Source organism: Jaculus jaculus, chromosome 6 (assembly GCF_020740685.1).
Source record: "Jaculus jaculus isolate mJacJac1 chromosome 6, mJacJac1.mat.Y.cur, whole genome shotgun sequence".
NCBI lineage: Eukaryota > Metazoa > Chordata > Mammalia > Rodentia > Dipodidae > Jaculus > Jaculus jaculus.
Genome location: NC_059107.1, coordinates 66,187,891 through 66,210,037, shown reverse-complemented (window position 1 = coordinate 66,210,037; position 22,147 = coordinate 66,187,891). Strand labels below are relative to the sequence as shown.

The following is a 22,147-nucleotide window of genomic DNA, read 5'->3' as shown; positions in this document are numbered from 1 at the left end:
AGACACTGAAGAGATCACATTGACTTAAAGGAAACCTGTCCATAAACCCTCAAATCAGACCTGATCTTCAAAGTCTGCTATAATCACACTGATAGGATTTCACATCCACCACACCTTTCAGGTTCTCTAGTCAGCTTTACAATTCCTACTTCATTGATTCACTCTTCTTCAGTAGATTATTGACAATTATTTTTATTCCACTTTCACAGAGGGGTTAAGCAAAGACAGGATAGGTTAAAAACGTATTTCATCCACAGTATCAGTAGCAAAACTGGACTTTAGTTTTCATCCTGATTTCTTTAATAGGGCCATTGTCTTCATGATGAGCTGAGTTTGGAAACCCCATTCTAAAGTTACATGGCAACTTTTTAGTAGTGACATCTTTCAGGAGATTGTGAATGAGATAGTTAATTCAAAGAGCTGAATAATTAGAGGAAGAGTTGTTGTACCATTAAAAATGGATCCTGGGGCTGGAGAGATGGCTTAGCGGTTAAGCGCTTGCCTGTGAAGCCTAAGAACCCCGGTTCGAGGCTCGGCTCCCCAGGTCCCATGTTAGCCAGATGCACAAGGGGGCGCACGCATCTGGAGTTCATTTGCAGAGGCTGGAAGCCCTGGCGCGCCCATTCTCTCTCTCTCCCTCTATCTGTCTTTCTCTCTGTGTCTGTCGCTCTCAAATAAATAAATAAGAAATTTAAAAAAAATTGGATCCTGGAGTCAAACAACAAAATGTTTATGCATTCTACCCCTAGCAAATGTGGATGGTAACCATAGGGTTACCCTTAACCTGAAGAAAGCTTTGTGGTGCTACATAACCCAGATCACATTGCATTGTATGACTGTTTTCCCTCCTGTAGACCTTTTTATTCCTTTCTTTAAAAGAATCTTATTCCTCTTCCTAGGTCACTGCTCCCTGAACTCTATTTTATATGTTTATATTTATCTGACTTTCCAAGTGGACTCATTTCTTTCATAGAACCCACTTTCTTTCTTTCCTTTTCTCTGACTTCTCTCCTACCAAGTTTGGAGACAAAGAAGGTAGTGTAATTGTGAATTGTGTATTAAAGTAGCTCTTTAAGACAAGAATAATATTATTTTTTGTTCCTCTTTCAGATCAACTCACAATGAGATGGAAAAGAATAGGTGAGTTGGGGATCTTGGAGGTAGGGCGTGGGAACTTTTAATATATTTACTGTTTGTTAAGTGTTTTTTTTTTTTTTGTTTTGTTGTTGTTGTTGTTTGTTTTTTGAGGTAGGGTCTGCTCTAGGCTCAGGCTGACCTGGAATTCACTATGTAGCCTCAGGCTTGTCTCAAACTCACAGCTATCCTTCTACTTCAGCCTCTTGAGTGCTGGGATCAAAGGCATGCGTTACCACGCCTGCTTAATTAAGTTTTAAGCTAGTTTTTTTTTCCACTCTTGTCCTATTTACTCAGGCCTTCCAACTTCCAACCCATGTATCACTTAGGTAAACGAACAGCTTGCTGATTCTAAGGCCACAGCACACCCCCCCCCCCCCCCCGCCTCGTACCACCATCCCGCTTCTGAGGCATGCCTTCATGTCTTTTCCACAGGCCAAATTGTTAAGTCTTAGGCAATGTTTCCACAGTGTTTTCAGAGTACATGCTACTGTGTCTGCTCTGCAGTGCTATCTTAAATGACGTATACATACAGACACATTTGTATGTGTGTGCACTGGCAGGCATACCTGCAATGCACTTGTAGATAAAGAATCTCATAATTCAGGAAAATATGATATGGCAAAAATTGGAGATGGTGGCCAACTGGAGAAGGCATGCCACCTGGGGTCCATTGTGCTCCAAGCCTGAGCTGTCTTTGGTCTGAATTGTTTCTTGCTGCTTATTTGAATCTTTAGTTTCCAAATCAAGTTGTCCTTCTCAGTGACATAGCCTAAAGGCCTCTCAACTCTGATCCCAACCTGCAAAGCTTTTATTTTAATGCATCCTTTTTTTTTGGTTTTTCAAGGTAGGGTTTCACTCTAACCCAGGCTGACCTAGAATTCACTATGTAGTCTCAGGGTGGCCTTGAACTCATGGCAGTCCTCCTCCCTCTGCCTCCTGAGTGCTGGGATTAAAGGCATGTGCCACCACACCTGGTGTATTCTAAAATATTTATTTATTATTTTAGAGGGAGATGGAGAGTGGGAATGAACTGGGTGCTCCAGGGCCTTCTGCCGCTGCAAATGAACTCCAAACACATGCTACATTGTGTATCTCCCTTTACTTGGGTACTGGGAAATTGAATCTGGGACATCAAGCTTTGGAGCAAGCACCTGTAACCACTGAGCAATCTCTCCAGCTCTAGTTTATTGCATTTTTTTTTTTTTTTTTGAGGTAGGGTCTTACTCTAGCATAGACTGACTTGGAACTTACTCTGTAGTTCCAGGCTAGCCTCACAGTCATCAGTGATCCTTGTACCTCTGCCTCTCAAGTGTGGGGATTAAGGCATGTGCCACCATGCCTGGCTTAATGCAAGTTTTAAAATAAAAAATATTTAATGTTTTAAATATATTATACTTATATACTTGTTTTAGGGAGTAGAGAACAGATATTTATTTCTGTTGAGTCTATAAAAATTCCTATTATAGAATATTATTTATTTGCAAGCAGAAAGAGAAAGAGGGAGGGAGAGAGAAAGAGAGAAAAGGAAAATTGGCACACCAGGGCTTCTTGCCACTGTAAATTCCAGATGCATGCACCACTTTGTGCATCTGGCTTTACATGGGTACTAGGGAATTGAACCTGGTTGTCTGGCTTTGTTTATAAGCAAGTGCCTTTAACCATTAAGCCATCTCTCCAGCCCCTTGAAAATTTTTTTTAAAAAGTATGAGCAAATAATGTAATTAAGTCCTATATATCCATCATTCAGCTTTCATAGTGATCAACATTTTGCCAGTCTTCTATAATCAAAAGTACTCTTCTCCATGGAATACTTTAAAACAAATTTTCTATCTCTGGTAAAGACTTTAAAAAGAAAACATAACTACTTGCCTTTACTAGTCCAAAAACACAATTAGTGGTAATTCTGTGTGGATCTTTAAAACAAGCTAACAGTGTCCAACCCTTATCCTTAGCAATTCTGACTTAATTGGTTTGGGTTGAGACTCTGCTGTAGTATTTTTCAGAAGCTCCCCAGGTGACTGTAATGCATAGCCAGGCTGAGGACTGGGAATACCCTCCTTCTGGTCCCTAAATACCCATCAGTCTGAAATGTGGGCCACTCACCCAAATTAATGGCACAGTGAATGTGTACCCATTTCCTGCAAGCCCTCTTTAAAAAGAGGCTGACAGGATAAGGAGATGGCTCAGTGGATTAAAGTGCTTGCTGTGCATCTCATGAGTACCTGAGTTCAGATCCTGAGACCCCATGTAAAATCTGGGAGCTGTGGCATGCTTCTGTAATCCCATAGCCCCTAATGGAAAAAGGGAGATGGAGACAGGAGAATTTCCCAGAAACTCAAGAATAAAGTGGTGAACAAGCAACCTTATCTCAAACAAGGTAGAAAGCAAGAACTGACACTCAAAACTATTCTCTGACCTCCACTATGCACTGTGGTGGACAGACCCTTACCAGGCAGGTGCAAGGTAGAAGGAGTGTGCACACGTAGCTTTGTTCCTTTATGGAACTCGGATGTATGAGACTGTGTTGGGTGCGGGGGCATTCGTGAGGATGTGCGAGTGTGTGTGTGTGTGTATGGCTGTGTGATGTTGTGCCTTTCTCTCCCCACACCTCTTTCCTTCTGATTATCCTGTGATGTGACTGACCATGTTTTAAGTCAGAGTGCCTTTGTGTGTTATGGATATATGTATCATGAGTAGAAACCAGAAGTATCTTCTTCAGGTGGCCAGCCATGACTTCCCTTTAGATTTTCTCTTTTATATCTGCCCTTCAGCAAACTGTAAAGCAGTGTTTCACAGATTTTTTACTGAAAACCTTCCAGTTCTTCTCTCAAGCTTTTTTTTTTTTAATCTTTTTTAAGGTTGGTTTATTTTGTTTATTTATTAGAGATGGAGGGAGGGAGGGAGAGCGCATGAGAGAGAGAAAGAGAATGGGCACTGCAGGGTCTCTAGCCCCTGCAAACTAACTTCAAATGCATGCACCACCATGTGCATCTGGCTTATGTGGGACCTGGAGAATAGAACCTGGGACCTTAGGCTTCATAGGCATGCGCCTTAACTGCTAAGCCATCTCTCCAGCCCTTAGTACTTGTTTATGTTGTTAAAATTTTATCCCTTCAGGCTGTGGGTATAGCTCCATAGTAAAGTGTTTCACTAATGTACACCAGATTCAATCCCTAGCACTGCAAAGGAAAAAGAAATTTAATCCCTCAAGCAAAGGCTGTTAGGCTTACAGTTTTATGCCTTGTCCCTTCACAAGAATGACACACAATGTCAGTGTTTCATTTATTTTAGAAGTCATAAATGTTTCTTTTCTGTTTGTTGCAGCCCAGGAGGTTTTCTTTCCTTATTTGAGATGAAGTTTCACTGATACAGTCCAATATTGTTGGCCTCTAACTTGCTATGTAACCTAGGTTAACCTTGAACTTGGAGTTCTGCCTCAGCCTCCCAAGTGTTGGGATTACAGTTGTAGACAACCACACCCAGGTCTGACAAATTTTTAATCAATCTATCAATTCCTCATTCCCCAAATTCTTTTTAGGATTTTAGAAGTTGAAATTGCATAATTCCAATACAAATTAACATTTGGATTAGAGAAATGACTTAGCAGTTAATAGCACTCCTGTTGCAAGCATGATGGTCTGAGGAGGCCTGAGAGACTGCTCAAGTTTGATTCCCCAGGACCCACATAAATAGGTGGGCATGGCCACATGCATCTGTCACCCCAGTTCCGTAGGGAGCAGCAACCCAAGAATAAAACAGGGAATAACACAGCAATCTCCAGTATTAGTAGGAGACTCCAGACAAAAGTGATGGGGCAGGACACCTGAACTTCTGCTGTGGCCACCACAAGCAAGCACACCCCACCACAGGCTAGTCCATGGGTTACCACATGTTCACATACACATGCATACACACACCACACCATATAACACACACATAACCAAAAAAAAAAAACTTTCAAAAGTATATGCTGATATGTTAGATCTTTCCATTTAGAACCTGGTTATGTGTCTTAATTTATTCAGAGCTCTTTTTTCTCTCTAGGCAAAGTTTGAGTTATGTTGTATCTCCTTATAAGTCTTGTACATTCTTGCAAAAAGTACTCTTGGGCTTATGTTGTTTTAGATTGTGCTTCCCCTTGTCATTAGCTATATTTTTAGCATACAGGAAATCTTTTCATCTATTGTTGATATGTGCCACTTACTAATGATAATTTAACTACATCTTTCTTTTTTCTGGGAATTATTCTAGTTTAAATGCCTTTCAGTAGTCCTGCAGTTATTAGAGATGGATAACTACATGTAAGCTACAGCGAATAGGTCAGAAGTCCATACTAGAATGGGCTCTAATTCCAAATAAGGGTCTGGCCTCTTCTTTAATACCAGACACCCAGTTTTTTGGAATGGTTACGTATGCCGGCTTTGCTGAAATTAGGTGGCTGCCTGGAGAGATTCCTCTGCGTGCTTTTGCGCAGGCTGTGTTGTGATGTGTTGCATCACTCTTACCATTTCAGAATAACTTTGACCACATTCATATTGCATTCTAGGATGTTGTAACAAAGCCATAGTTGTTGCCACTGGGGTAGGGGCACACACAGCCTGGTTACTACAAGGATCAGTGTGGAAGTCCAGGCTGTGCTGACAGTGTGGAAAAGAATAGGCTACTAGAATCCATCTTGCCTGTGCTGTGCCTTAGAGTGGCTGGCATCTGTTCTTGGAGAAGAGAGCCACACAGTTACTTGATCAACTTCCAACCCTCAACTTGAAGCACTGGGAGAATTCTCTAACCTTTCATCATGGAAATTGTCAAAGGGTGGGTTAGTACTTCTTTTACATTTTATATTAAAAATTAGGAGCTGGAGAGATGACTCAGCAGTTGAGGTGCTTGCCGGCAGAGCCTGAGGAACTGGGTTCAATTCCCTGGTACTCACGTAAAGCCAGATGCACAAAGTGGTACATGTTTGTGGAGTTCCTTTGCAGTGGCTGGAGGCCCTGGCACACCCTTTCTTTATCTCTCTGCTTGCAAATAAAATATGTTTTTATAATTGGGTTCAGCTAGGTGTGGTGGTACACACCTTTAATCCCAGTACTCAGGAAGCAGAGGTACGATCACTGTGAGTTTGAGGCCAGCCTGAGACTACATAGTGAATTCCAGGTCAGCCTGGGCTAGAAAGAAACCCTAATGTGGAAAAAAATGAGGGGAGTCCTCTGAAAAGGAATTATTGAGGTATATACTTTTATATTTTAGTAAAAATTATCTTATCTTCCAACTGGAGTCACTACAATTATTATTTATGCATTATTCATTTGGCATATCCACTTTGTATTTTATACATAGATTTATGGGCACAGCTGTGAAGAATCTTCAACACCCAATTAAGTTAGTAATATATCATTATGACAATTGTATATCTAGAGATTATTTCAGAATAAAGAAGCAAATACTTTACCTCCTTAAAGCATGATTTACTTTGTGCATCTGGCTTTATATAAGCACTGGGGAATTGAACCCTGGTGGTTAGGCTTTGCAGGCAAGCGCTTTAACCACTGAGCCGTCTCTCCAGCCCATGACTCTAGTCCTAATCAAGAATTGGGTGGTGGTGTTCCTTCTCCTCCTCTCCCTCTTCCTCCTCTCCTTCCACCTTTCTCTTCTTTTCCCTCTCCCTCTCCTTTCTCCTCTTTTTCCCCTCCCTCCTCCCTCTTTCCCCCTCCCTCTTTTCTTCCCTCCCCCTTCATTCTCTTCCTTTCATCTTCTTTTATTCTTTTTTTTTTTTTTTAAGGCAGGGTTTCACTCCATCCCAGGCTGGCCTTGAACTCACAGCAATCTTCCTACCCAGCCTCCCCAAATGCTGAAAGTAAAGGTACACATCATCACACCTAGCCTAAGACTTGGTTCTTTTTTAAAAAATTTTTTTTATTTAATTTTTTGCAAGAGAGAGAGTATGGGAAAACCAGGGCAAACTGCCACTGCAGATGAACTCCAGGCATATGTTCCAATTTGTGCATCTGGCTTTATGTGGGTACTATGGAATCGAACCAAGGCTATCAGGCTTTGTGAGCAAGTACCTTTAGATCCACCAAGCCATGTCTCCAGTCTCAAGACTTGATTCTTCTTAATCCACACAGTCCCTTTTCTAACTATATAGCTTATATGTACCCATATGTGAAATTGTTTTTGTTTACCCTTCAGTTAATTCTGTGAGATTTATGATGTTATTTAATTAAGTTTGTGTCCACACCAAGGTAGGAGAAAAAATGATGAAACCTCAGAGTTAAATAAGCTGTTCTTTCTGTTTGGGCTAATAGTCTTAGACACAGTTTTAATAAAAAACTAGTACTAAATAAGGTCAAGCATATCATATTCTTTAGGGCTTTATTCAAAGAAAAGGAACACAAATTACTAAAGATACCACATTCTGCTCTGAAATTAGCATCTGTATATGTATACTTTGCTATTTCTGGATTCCAGTGAGTTAACAAGAAACAGGAAACCTGCTGCCTTCTATTACTTGGAGAGCAAATAAACAGAAGAGGTAGATGAGGTCTACAGTGTAAAGATGAGTGAATGAACAGATCAATGGAAATGATCCATTTGGAAAGGAAGAGAAAAAGCTTGAAGTCTTTGAGGAGACTTACATCAAACAAGATACTTGTTGGGCTGGAGAAATGGCTTAGAGGTTAAGCACTTGCCTGTGAAGCCTAAGGACCCTGGTTCAAGGCTCAATTCCCTAGTACCCACGCAAGCCAGATGCACAAGGTGGTGCATGTATCTGGAGTTTGTTTGCAGAGGCTGGAGGCCCTGGTGTGCCCATTCTCTTGTCTGTCTGTGTGTGTCTCTCTCTCTGTGTCTCTTTGTATGTCACTCTCAAATAAATAAAATAAAATAAATGTAAAAAAAAAATAACAAGATACTTGTTCATGAAGGAAGAGAAGGAGCATGTGTGATAGAGGACAGAGAGCTCATTTAGATCTTTAGGTGAGAGCTAATGTATGTCTTGGTTGTAAGGTAACTCAGATAAGTCATTTTATATAATTTATTTCCATGTTTGATCACTCTAAATTTTAAGGCCTCAAAAGCAGGAAACAGATGTAGGAGGGAGGTGATAGCATGCAGTAATTCTTTGAGAGTCTCTGTGGGATGAAAGAGTAGAAGAATCAAATGTATGCTCAGGATGTCCATCTGTGTACCTGATTACATATCTACCCCTTTTCCTATCAAGTACTCATAATTATTTCCTATTTCTAATTTAGGCTCAACAAGGAAAATATTAAGAAGGTATTGTTTGTAAAAAATATTTTACTTAATTATTTGCAAGCAGAAAGAGATAGAAGAGAAATAGATACAGTGAGTGTGCCAGGGTCTCCAGCCACTGCAAACGGACTCCAGATGCATGCACCAGTTTGTGCATCTTGTTTTATATGGGTATTGGGGAATCAAACATGGGTCCTTTTGCTTTGCTGCCAAGCACCTTAACTGCAAAGCTATCTCTCCAGCCCCTTAATAAGGTATTTCATTTGTGCACTATACCATGACCTTAAAATCCTTTTTTGTCCCACATTATGCCATGAAAGTAATTTTAGTTATACTTTGAGTAAAGAAACATAATTGCTGGTAATGCTTTATGCACATATACATGCATGCATGCACACACATGTATCCATGTGCTCACACCTAATGTGATACCACCTTCAATTTTGACTGTATCTATCTATATCAGGAAGAACCTTGGGGTCACTACTGGATTCTGGAGCTCATGTCTGAAGACAGTATCATCCAGTCTCCTTGATGAATCTGTTCCTCAGTTTATGCATATGCCAACCTAACAGAGCTGCCTTCAGAGTGGTTGGAGGGCAGACCTTAGTCCAGAACCCATTAATGCCCTTGCAGGAAGAGTGTCCAGAGCTGCCTTCAGTGGTAGCAGTTTTTCATTTGAATAATAGCTTTCCATCATGCATGGCTGAGAAGAGTGAAACAAAACTAACAGAAGGTATGATGTGTGAGGATTTTATATTTAAATCTTTGGTCTGTTGGGATTTATTTGGATAGTGACTTTCTCACTTCTGGGCCTGGTCCTGAACACCCACTTCCAAGATTTGCAATGCTAAGTGCCCATTGTCTGGTAAATTCAAAACTATTTTTATCTTTTTTTCTTTTTAAAAAATACTTTTAGGGCTGGAGAAATGGCTTAGCGGTTAAGCGCTTGCCTGTGAAGCCTAAGGACCCCGGTTCGAAGCTCAATTCTCCAGGACCCACGTTAGCCAGATGCACAAGAGGGCGCGTGCATCTGGAGTTCATTTGCAGTGGCTGGAGGCCCTGGCGCGCCCATTCTCTCACACTCTCCCTCTCTCTCTCTCTGCCTTTCTCTCTCTGACTGTCGCTCTCAAGTAAATAAATTTTAAAAATAATTTTATTGGGCTGGAGAGATGGCTTAGCAGTTAAGCGCTTGCCTGTGAAGCCTAAGGACACTGGTTTGAGGCTCAATTCCCCAGGACCCACGTTAGCTAGATACATAAGTGGGTGCATGCATCTGGAGTTCGATTGCAGTGGCTGGAGGCCCTGGTGTGCCCATTCTTTCTATCTGCCTCTTTCTCTCTGTCACTCTCAAACAAATAAAAATGAACAAAATATTTTAAAAAATACTTTTATTTATTTGAGAGACAAAGAGGGGGGAGGGAGAAAGGAAATAGGCACAATGGAGCCTCCCGCTACTACAAGCAAGTTCCAAACACACGTTTCATTTTGTGCACATGGCTTTACATGGGTTCTGGGGAATTGGACCTGGGCCATCAGATCTTGCAAGCTAGCACATTTAGCATTGAGCCATTTCTGCAGCTCCTTAGCTCTTTTTCTGAGGCTCTTTATTGTGCTCACTTGTTTTGTCTGTCCCTTTCTGTACAAATACTAACCAGTTTTTAATTATTGAAACTTTATATTACAATTGAATATTTGGTAGAGCACTTTCCTCCTCATTTTTCTTCTTTGCAAAAATTTTGGCACTTGCCAGGTGTGATGGTGCATGCCTTTAATCCCAGTGTTTGGGAGGCAGAGGTCTAAAAGGATCACTATGAGTTTGAGGCCAACCTGAGACTACATAGTGAATTTCAGGTCAGCCTGGGGCTACAGTGAGACCCTACCTTGGAAAAGAAAGAAAGAAAGAGAGAGAGAGAGAGAGAGAGAGAGAGAGAGAGAGAGAGAGGAACAAAGAAGGACAGAAAGGAAGAAAGGGAGAAAGGAAGAAAAGAAAGAGAGAGAAAAGAAAGGGAGAAAGGAAGAAAGAAAAAAGAGAAAGAGAAAAAGAAAGAAAGGAAGGAAGGATAGATTAAAAGAAGAAAATTTTTGGCATTTTGTTTTCTTGGAATTGTGTTACCTTTTTAGACCAGCTTGAGCACTGGTGCCTTTACTTCTCCTTTGCCCTTCAGTAATGTATTGTAGTTTTCTTCTCAGAATCATCCCAAACTATGGAAGGTTTGCTCCTAACTCTGTTGTCCTTCCTTTCTGCTATGTGATACAGTATCATACTACACCATATGATGTCCCATGCCATATGACACATCCTCTCTTATCTCTCCTTTCCTCTGGCTTTGCAGTAGAGGTATAGGAGAGAAGCCCACACACTTGGGAACTGACGTCTGAACCTTGGGGAAGTGAAGCATGTCTCCTTCCTCACCTAAAGTCCTCTTCACCTTGGCTCCCACGTGATGCCCTGGCCTCAGATGGAGACCCTTTTGCACTCACAAGTTTTGTAAACTGTGTGGTGTTTGTTTGTTTGCTGTTTTCAAGGCAGGCTTTTCACACCTGGCTTCTTTGTTGATTATTTTTATTTATTTATTATTATTATTATTGTTATTATTTTTTGAGGTAGGGTCTCACTCTGGCCCAGGCTGACCTGGAATTCACTATGTATTCTCAGGGTGGCCTCAAACCCACAGTGATCCTTCTCCCTCTGCCTCCCAAGGGCTGGGATTAAAGGCGTGTGCCACCACATCCAGCATTTTTATTTTCTTAATGAGAGAGAAATGGCATGCCAGGGCCTCTAGCCACTGCAATTGAACTCCAGATGCATGGGCCACCTTGTGCACATACATGACCTTGTGCACATGTTACCTTGTGCATCTGGTTTATGTGGGTTCTGCGGGGTTGAACTTGGGTCCTTAGGCTTCATAGGCAAGCAAGTACCTTAAACGCTAAGCCATCTCTCCAGCCCTCTTTGCTGATTTTTTTAAAGTATAAAACTAGTGCCTTTAGCATAAACAATCCCTATGTTCCCATAGAAAAACCATTAAATATTTCATTGATAGCTGTCTGTGGTGGCACATGCTTTTAATCTCAGCACTGGGGAGAAAGAGGTAAGAGGAACTGTAGAGTAAGTTCCAGGTCAGCCTGGGCTAGAGGGAGACCCTACCGCATTAAAAACAAACACACACAAAAAATATCTCATTGACAAAAGATGCCCATTTCCTTGAGGGTTCGTCCGATAGATCCTATCTGCCTAATGGGGAGCCTCTTAGTTCCCTGTTGGTTAGAGTGTATCTCAGTGCTATGGTCATCTGTTTGCCCACAGCAGTTAGCCGTGTGCAGAGGAACTGGGTGAAAGAGTAACTACAGCCATACACACACTCCATGTCAGATTTAAGGCAGCTGTCCCTTGTCGCAGTTAATACACACTGTGACTTTCAGGTACACATTGTTACCCTCACACTACAGGTGAGGAAACTGAGGCTACACATAGTTAAGTAGCTTGTTCCAGGTTATACATGGAGTAAGTAGCAAAGCCAGGATCCCAGACCTTTACTCTTCTCCACCGTACAGTTACTGGGCTATGTGGTGCCTGGCAGACGCAGAATGTAAGAAGTAATAAAATAAAGCATGGAAAACTTGTGTTTACTGCAGAGGGTCTGTGGTTTATATTTGAGTGAATTACTTAGGCATAGGGTACTGCTAAATCGGCATTGATTGTAATTCAGGTGAAAGTGTTGCTTCAGTATGCACCCACAGACTCAAGCATACATGCTAATTAAAGTGAGTTTCTAGAGAGCTAGTGGTTAGTAGTCACAATTCATAAGCGAAGTACAAATCATATGGCTCAGGAAGGAGTCAGTTTTTCTGTTTTTTTTTTTTTTTTTTTTTCTCAAGGTAGGGTCTTGCTATAGCCCAGGCTGACTTGGACTTCACTCTGTAGTCTCAGGGTGACCTTGAACTCAAGGCAGTCCTCTCACTTCTGCCTCCTGAGTGCTTGGATTAAAGGTGTGAGTCATCACACTGGCCTTTTAGTTTTTTTGATCTAGTTCTACCAGACTAGGACTAGAGTCTGGATTTTATTTTTAACTTATTTTATTTATTTGAGAGAGGGAGGGAGGGAGAGAATGGGCACACCAGGGCCTTCAGCTGCTGCAAATGAACTCCAGACGCATGTCCCACCTTGTGCATCCAGCTTATGTGGGCCCTGGGGAATTGAACCTGGGTCCTTTGGCTTTGCAGGCAAGTGCTTTAATTGCTAAGCCATTCCTCCAGCCCTAGAATCTGGATTTTTGCAGATACTCAAAGCTAACTTCTGTATCTGGTTGTATTTGTATTAGCCTTCTCTAGTGCCTGTTGCTTGGCAAATATATATGAAGTGTCCCACACACCACATCTGCAAACATATCCCCATGGGAGGGGCTAGGCCAACTAAGGGGAGGGCTCATTGAGAACCCTTGATTCTCTGTGTGTGGGTGTGTCTGTCTGTCTGTCTTTGACCCTGGAACTTTCTGTCCAGCTCTGAGCAGCCTGAGGACTTTCAGGTCCACACAAACAAACAAGCACCTGCCTCTGCTCCCTTCTCACCCCTGTCCAATGTCTATTTTCCCTGGGAGCTAGCAGGGGCTTTGCACCCAGCAGCCCAGTCTGACCCATCTCTTGGATCTCTTCCTTTTATACCTTTGTTGGATAGTCTTCCTTCTGTTGCCAAGAGTGGTCTGGCCCCATCTCCTGTGCTGATAGGAAAGCATTATGCCAAATACTGGCTCTGCTAAGCATGGTGTCACACACCTTTAATCCCAGCACTCAGGAGGCAGAGGTAGGAGGGTTGCTGTGAGTTTGAAGCCATCCTGGAGCACAGCATGCATTCCACTCTCTACAAAGTGGGCTATAATGAGAAAATAAAACAAAACAAAATTTAGGGCTAAAGAGATAGATCAGTGGTTAGAGGTGTTTGCTTGCAAAGCCTGAAAGCCTGGGTTCGATTCCCCAGTCCCATGTAAAGCCAGATACACAAAGTGGCACATGTGTCTGGAGTTTGGTGCAGTGGCAAGAAGCTCTGGTGTCCCCATTCTTTCTTCTTTCTCCCTGCCTCCCTCGCATATAAACTTAAAAAAAAAAAAAAAGTACTGGCCAAGCAAGGTGGCACATGCCTTTAATTCCAGGACTCAGGAAGCAAAGGTTGAGGATTGCTGTGAGTTCGAGGCCAGCCTGGGCTAGAGTGAGACCCTGCCTTGAAACAAAAGAAACCTGAATGAACAAATATTGCTCTCACTTTCATTACCCATAAAGCTTATTTCTATTTTCACACTGGAAGTATTCTCTGTAAACTCACATTGGGGTAGTGAAAAGAGTAAGTTGTTTCTTTTTTTTTTTTTTTTTTTTGGCTGTGCCCTTGTCAACTAGAAATGACGATGCATCAGCAAATGACTTTATTATATTTTTATCAGTAGACAAACTTCCTAATGAGCCAGTACCTCCTGTCTGTATGTGGCCACATCATATGAGGGCTGGTGTGACACAGCTCTGAGTCATGCTGTTTTTGCAGATGACAAACTGCTTTCATAAACGTCTACATAGAATGTTTACTTTAAAACATTATCTCCTAATTTGAAAATTAGTCTACAAACTTTAGAGTGAGAGAGAGGTTAGAGAGAATACATCACGTATAAAATATATATGTGACAAATTATACTTTCTAATAGTTGCTTTTTTACTATCTTTTAATGTACAAGATAATGGGCTTTGTTATGGCATTTTAATATATACATATCATGGTGCTTTGCTCACATCCCCTAGTGTTTATAGTAGCATTTTCTGTTCTGAAGAAAATATTCCATGGAGCATTGCACAAAGCTTCAGCGCCCTGTTCCCCACAACCTGGTAGTACTATTGTAAATCCTTGCGTATAGGTCTTCCATGTGGACAGGTCTTCACAGCAAGTGGGCATTATAAAATGGTAAAGCACTGTGCCTTTTCATCTACCCAGCTCAAAAATCATGGCTGTTGATCTCCTTGAACCTGTCAGTGCTGAGAGGCCCTTGAGCAGTTGTGACAGTTTTTCCATGCTCCAGATGGGGGTGGGTACTCTTGAGTGAGGTCTAAGCAGCATTTCATAGGGATTCCTCAAGAGACTTCCCCAAGTCATAGTGAGGAATGACCTAGTCTGTAGTCTACCTTTCCCCTGTCCCACACCTTTCTGATATGGTACTATTCTTTCAGTCTGCATTCCCACTTTCATTGATACAGTAATATCCTTAAGACAGAAGGGTCAACCAGAGAGATGTTGTGCTGCTGAACCATTCAGCTGGATGGTAGCTACCTGAGCTCTAAGTAGCTCCACCCAGGTAGCTGTGTGTGGAGATGGACACTATCCAAAGCCCCAAGAGCACAAACTGCCACATGTACAATGACCTGGTGATATATAGACTCTGTCATAGAAGCTTAAAGTCTAGTTGGACAAATGACAACTGTCTGCCAGCAAACATTTATTAAGCATGAATATGCAGCAGCAATTAACCTGCTGCCTCAGCTTTTCCAGGAGTTTGCAGAGAAGGGCTAGGTAGCAAATACCAAGGAATGCACACAGTAAACGTCCCAGGATCAGGGAGACAGTGCTTAGAGGATGGAGTGGAGGAAGCCCTGTAAGCTGGAATGGCTTGAGATGTTAAGGAGGCAGCAGGCTCATGCAGAAACTCTGAAACTTGGCTGGTTCACACTCATGGAATCAACTAGGTTCTATAGTAAAGTCCAGGGTTTCATTGAAGTGTAAATTTCTAAAATTATGGGTAGCTTCATCAGCCCTTGCCCTTCTCCTACTCTGTCCCATGTGAGTCATTCACACTTGAGACAGACGTGTTTCCCCCAGCTGTTTAGCATGTCTGTTAGCATAGTAGTGTCCATGGCATACCTTCCCACCTGTTTTTTTTTAATGTATTTGTTGTTTAAATGTATTTGAAGCCAGGTGTGGTGGCGCACACCTTTAATCCCAGCACTCGCACTTGGGAGGCAGAGGTAGAAGGATCACCATGAGTTCAAGGCCACCCTGCGAATATAGACTGAATTCCAGGCCAGCCAGGGCTAGAGTGAGACCCTACCTTGAAAAAAACAAAACAAACAAACAAAAAGTTTAAAAAGTAAAATGTATTTTAATTTTTTAAATAGCAGTAGACTTACACAGTTGAAAACCCAGAACATGTAAAAATTTAGTAAAAATATCCCTCCCTTCCTTCCTTATCTGTTTGTGTCATGTCTTCTCTCCATCCAGTGACTACCATTCATTTTTTTTTTAATTTATTTATTTGAGAGCAACAGACACAAAGAGAAAGACAGACAGAGGGAGAGAGAGAGAATGGGCGCGCCAGGGCTTCCAGCCTCTGCAGACGAACTCCAGACGCGTGCGCCCCCTTGTGCATCTGGCTAACGTGGGACCTGGGGAACCGAGCCTCGAACCGGGGTCCTTAGGCTTCACAGGCAAGCGCTTAACCGCTAAGCCATCTCTACAGCCCTACCATTCATTTTTTAAGAACCATCTCAAACTGTGTACGTACAAGAAAAACAGGAATATAGTCTCCTTTTCCTCTCTATTTTTTTCTTTTTGGTTTTTTTGAGATAGGGTCTCACTCTAGCCCAGGCTGACCTGAAATTCACTATGCAACCTCAGGGTAGCCTTGAACTCACAGCAAACCTCCTACCTCTGCCTCCCAAGTTCTGGGATTAAAGGCATGCACCACCATTCCTGGCTCTTTTTTCTTTCTTTCTTTCTTTTTTGTTTGTTTTGTTTTCAAGGTAGGGTCTTGCTGTAGCCCAGGCTGACCTGGAATTTACTGTGCAGTCTCAAATTGGCCTCAAACTCATAGTGATCCTCCTAATTCTGCCTCTTGAGTGCTGGGATTAAAGGCATGTGCCACCATGCCCAGTTTCCATTCATTTTTATCCAGAGGTATTGTGCACAGTTTGATAGCTTGCTTTTTTGTCACTTAACATGTCTGGGAGATCATTGCCCAAAGTCCATAGATCATATTCTCTGTCTTGTTTTTATAACTACACAGTCCTCCCCTATATGGATATACCATGATTTATTTAACCAGTTCCTTATAGAGGGCATGTGGGTTATTTCTACCTGCTATTTGTGAAAAGAGAAAGGGAAGTATGGGACATGTCATTGTTTTCTAATATGGATGTTCTATGAATCACAGTGTAGCCCAGAAACCTGGAGAGAACCTGATAAAGTGTAATGAGAGCAGATTATATTCCCTACCCTGACTTATCTTCGAAACTCTGGATTTTAGGTTAGGTGTAGTGGCACATGCCTTTAATGCCAGCACTCAGGAGGCTCAGGTAGGAGAATTACTATCATTTCAAGGCGAGCCTGAGAGCACATAGTGAATTCCAGGTCTGCATGGGCTACAGCAAGACCCTACCTCAAAAAATAAAAATAAAAAAATAAAAAGTGAAACTCTGGATTTTGCTGTATGTTAGTTCCGAACAGAGATGCCTGGCTTCACATGGTGATGGCACTTACCATCATTGGCCTAGACGGCCCCACACTCTCAGGACCATCCTGAGGATTCTCACTTGCTACTGTTACTCTGTTTCTGCAGACGTGCTCACCTTCGTTTGTGCCTGGAGAAATTGAAGGGGTTGGTGCCCCTGGGGCCTGAGTCAAGCCGACACACCACACTGAGTTTGTTAACCAAAGCCAAGTTGCACATAAAGGTAAGTGTACCTTGGCTTGATGCTTTGTTGCTTCCCACCTGGGAAGGGTTTTTTAGTTGCGAAGAAGGACAAACCAGAGTGTCTCCTCTACCACTTCTATCACTCTACCTCTATCACTTCTCACCATTTCTTCTCACCTGCTCTGGACCAGACCCTTTCTATGTGATCACAAAAACCAAAACCTTAGGACTAGAGCTCCTGTGGCTCAGACAGATGTGTCCAACCATCACCAAGACCTCAGTGATTGAAAACCCAATCTGTCTACCAGCACCCCACCATTGCCAAGTGAGCTATACTCCCTCAGTCTTTGCCACACTCTGCCTCCACCCCCAGTATGGTGCGTTCTGAAAACAAAAGCCTAAGCTAGGGTTCACAGGTCACTGACTCAGGCTCCTTGGCCTTTGCTGCAGTGTCTGGCTATAGGCCTCTTTTGGTCCTTTGCTCTTATTTAAAAAAAAAAAATTATTTATATATTTTAGAGAGAAGGAAGATAGAGAATGGGTGTGCCAGGGCCTCTAGCCACTGCAAATGAACTCCAGACATATGCATTACCTTGTGCATCTGGATTACGTGGGTGGGTACTGAGGAATCAAACCTGGGTCCTTAAGCTTTAAGGCAAACGCCTTAACCACTGAGCCATCTCCTCAGTCCCTGCTGTTACTTTTCTATGTGTTGCTCTCTATACTATACCAGACCTCTCTTCTCCATTTGGTGAACCTCCCTTCGCTTTCAAGGCTCACTAGCTCAAAACCTGAGCAACCTTAGCCAATTTGTGGTTATCTGCTTCCTATGGTGGGTGGTATTGTTATGGGTGTCTCAGCCTCAGTACCTGACACAGTATACCTTGGCAGTGGACTATGTGACTGTTGGGTATCTCATGATTAAACTGTATACTCACAAGATGGGGATCAGGTCTTTGTGCACATCTGTGGCCCAGAATGGACCCTCTGTGTCCAGCTTGTATTTCTGAGAACCACAGCCATATATTAGTTGGACAAACAACACTTTACTGATGTTTAATAGCCTGCATGCACAACAGTTCTGGGAAGAAAAGAGCCTCTGTTGAAAGAAGAGTAGCTAAAATTAAACATCCGTCTTAATTATCTGAAAAATGTGAGAAGCTAAAGGGCAGATTTGTAAAAATAAGTCATCCATGGAAAAGTCTTCTGCTGGACAATTTGGAGTCAGAACTTTAAAAAGAACTTGCTTCCTGCTAACAACAGATGTTAATCGGGATTTAGTATGACACAACCATGCTTATGTGACTGGAATATGTCCTAGCATGAACATAATGTTAAATAGAAGTGTCTTGTAGCTCATGTGGTTTTCTAGATCAGAGAGACATGGTGTTCAGGTCACTACAGACAAAAAAAAAAACAAAAAACCAGATTTTTAGGTGGGGTTGTGTGGTCAAGGATCTAGACAGACTCACTGCATACCTCTGTGACTAGCAACCAACTCACTGTCAGAGAGAAGAATAACCCACCAAATGGCCTCTGAGGACAGCTGGAAGGGCAGTAGTAGGGTCTTTGCCCATTTATAAAATCCTTGAGGGCCCTACAACCACCCCTTTGACTTACAGAAACTTGAAGATTGTGATCTAAAGGCCGTCCACCAAATTGACCAGCTGCAGCGGGAGCAACGACACCTGAAGAGGCAGCTGGAGCGGCTGGGTGTGGAGCGGGTGCGCATGGACAGCGTTGGCTCTGCTGTCTCCTCGGAGCGCTCTGATTCGGACAGGGGTGAGCCCCTACCCGCCAAGGGGATGGAGGCAGAACCAGCAGGAAAGGAGATCAGGAAGGGCCTGGGCCATGGGAAAGCTGAGTGGCAGGATGCTGGTGTTGGTCCTCTCCATGAGCTAGTGTCTGAGAAAGGGCTATGGGGGGCTCTGATAGGGCTGCACACTCTGGGAAGGTGGCCTTCACCCATGTGTGTGTCCCATCCCACAGAGGAGCTCGATGTGGATGTGGAGAGCACAGACTACCTCACAGGGGACTTGGACTGGAGCAGCAGCAGCGTGAGCGACTCTGATGAGCGCAGCAGTACACAGAGCCTTGGCAGTGACGAGGGTTACTCCAGTGCCGGCCTCAAGAGAGTAAAACTACAGGACAGTCGCAAGGAGTGCCTTGGGCTATAGGAGAGGCTCCTGCTGGCACTCGCTGTGGGATCTGACTAGGTAGTGTATTGCCCACGACACCCTTGCACACAAACTTCATGTATCACCTTTACCAAATTCAGCTCTTTCCAATTTTCCAGGAAGTGCATAGGATTGTGGGTTTCTGAGTGCGATCAGTAGCTTCTCTCTCTCTCCATAAAAGTTGACTCTGAGAAACTGTACTACATTCCAGTCAATTCAAAGCACCCACAAATTCTTAGCCCGCATCAGCAATGTTCACATCTCAGCAACGTCCCCCTCTTTACTGCCCTTCTGCAACTGACCATCCCTTTCTTAAGATCTTTGGTTTTCAGTGTTACTTGACTAGGAGAAAAGTCCAAGTATGACTTGTGCATAGGAAACTGAAAGAGACAACAAACTTATGTCAAGATCTGGATCTCAAAACTCCGAAGGAAGCTTTGAAAGCAAATTGAAGAGCACTTACCACAGCCTTGCCTGGCAAGGAAGTTGGGATTACCTTCAGAAAACACCCTTCCATGCAGTCCACAGCCCGGCCCTCCCTACTCTAAAACAGACACCTAACAACCTATCTTTGGGGTTGCCCAACTTGATAGAAGCCTGAGTGCACTTCTGTCTAAAGTTTGTCAATGCTCCTTGTGTCTGGAACCTTTTTCCTACCTCAGAGATAAATGAGATCTCCATTTTCCACATAAAAATGATTATGCTTCTTCCCCCCACCCCAAAATGAACAACATTTGGTCCCATTCTAATCTCTGTTCCTGTCTTAACTTTTCAGCAATAATTGAGCTCCTGTCCTGGCTGAGCTAATAGCCACCACTAGTGAGAGAAATGGGCCCCTCTTCTGCTGGAGGGGCTATTTGGTGTCACCTGAGCCCTAACCAGCTGGATTTATATACCCAGAACCTTCCTTAGAGAGACTTTTGGGTCAGTGATTTCACTTTGGTTATGATCTCCCCCTTAAGTGGTTTTCCACTTTGTAGCAGTTTTATTTAAGCCAAATCAGAGCACATGCATATGTACATAAGACACATGAAATCTATAAATACTATTTATTCATTTTATATAAACTAATGTAATGAAAAATAAATTCTTACGACTTTGTGCTTTTATAGATGTTCTAGAAACTTTGTACATAGGTACCTACAAAGTTGGTTCAATTCTTCTTAATATTTTTGAGGTCTGGATCTTTTCAGCCTTTGTGAATCTTTTTCATTGATTATGAACCATTTATAAAACCTGTGATGCTGAGGCAGAGTGTCACAAAGCAATGGAACATTCCTAAAATACACAGATACACTGCAGCCTAAAGACTCCACTGCTCAGCAGCCTCTCTACAGTCACAGCACTCCACACCCTCACCACTCCTCAGACCCACTGCACATTGTCTTATTCTCCCTCGAAGACTTCTCAATTCAAGATCATCACATCCATGGTTTTCTTTAATAATTTTTTAATGTACTAAAATTTTTATGTTGGAAGTCGTGGATCCCTAAATGACTCCAAGGTAATCTATAATTCAGTTTGCTTCATTCTCGTTTGTTTTTTTTTTTCTCTCTTCCATTTCAACTTTCGTTGAGGAAAGGAAAGGTGACACAGGATTTTCCTTTTTAATTGTTGGCATCCATTCCAATTACCTGCTGAAGATTTGCACTGAAATATAGCTTGTATGCCTTTCACATTCTGAAAGCCCACTTCCTAAGTTTAGCATAGTCACAGAGCCAGCTAAACCTGTATGGTGTGTAAAGAAGATACATCTGCACTTTGAGGTACCTTCCTAATGCCATTTGCTCAACCTCTGAAGCATTATATTTAATTGCTACATCCAAGCGCCTCACAAGCCCACGATGCTGGATGCTACACAGCATTGAAAACTCAAGACTGGCAGAAGCTGATAGGCTTGTACTGGGGGAAGGAAGGGAACAAAATTTGTATACATGTTTATTTCATTTAGAAATAAGGTATCTGAGAGTTGCTATTATTTTCTATGTTTTAATTGTTGTACCTTTGAGTTAAACTGCATTTTTGTCTTTTGGTTGAAATATGAAGTGTCATGTCCCAATATAAAGCAGTAATTACTTGATCTTGGCCCTGTTTGTCTGGTCCTTTTTAACCTGATTGCATGTACATATGGAGCCTGCTAGACCTCTTCTGCTTTTAATGCACTTGTAATAAACTGACCACCACTGCTTTGAAAGTTTGAGGTAAGCCAAAGTCCATGTGCTTATAAGCAGGCTTCTTTCTCTAACCAACCCTGTAACCACCTGCACCCAAGACAGCTGGCTCCTGTCCTTCATTGATCACCAGCATGAGTGCCAAGACATTATCTTTTTGGTTGTTTAGGTTTTCTTAAGCAAACAAAAAAATCTGCCAGACTTGGGACACACCCCTTATTCCAGCACTCAGGAAGCAGAGGTAGGAGAGGATTTCTGAGTTTGAAGCCAGCCTAGGATTACAGAGTCCCATGTCAGTTTGGGCTAGAGTGAGACCCTAACTTAGAACAAACAAACAAAAAAGAAAATCTTTCTCTTAGGGTTGTTAGGAAGAGAGGATGGGCAAAAACATAAGCCCCAGCCTTACTTCGACAATTGTATATAAATATACATGTGTAGAAATACAAGCACACATAGTTTTATTTGAAAGTTTGGGTTTTTTTTTTTTTTTTCTGAAAAAGGTTCTCACTCTAGCCCAAGCTGACCTGGAATTCACTAGGTAGTCTTATGATGGTCTTGAACTCACAGTGATCCACCTACCTCTGCCTCCCAGGTGCTATAAAAGTTCTCTTTAAAAAGCTAAAATTGCCAGGCATGGTGGTGCACCCCTTTAATCCCAGAGGTAGGAGGATTGCTGTGAGTTCAAGGCCAGCATGAGACTACCTAGTGAATTCCAGGTCAGCTTCAGCTAAAGGGAGACCCTCCCTCA

General features: G+C 42.4%; 1 protein-coding gene across 1 annotated transcript in view; it reads left to right on the top strand.

The window, feature by feature from the left end:
* The window catches only part of Mxd1 (MAX dimerization protein 1), a 32,394-nt gene extending 10,507 nt beyond the window's left edge, over window positions 1–21,887 (top strand). Inside the window, exons 3-6 of the mRNA XM_004668320.3 lie at window positions 1,111–1,140; window positions 16,977–17,091; window positions 18,674–18,833; window positions 19,041–21,887. Of these exons, the coding sequence (XP_004668377.1) occupies window positions 1,111–1,140; window positions 16,977–17,091; window positions 18,674–18,833; window positions 19,041–19,228 (493 nt within the window). The 3' untranslated portion in view covers window positions 19,229–21,887. The remainder of the gene's footprint in view (window positions 1–1,110; window positions 1,141–16,976; window positions 17,092–18,673; window positions 18,834–19,040) is intronic.
* Window positions 21,888–22,147: the final 260 nt, after the last annotated feature.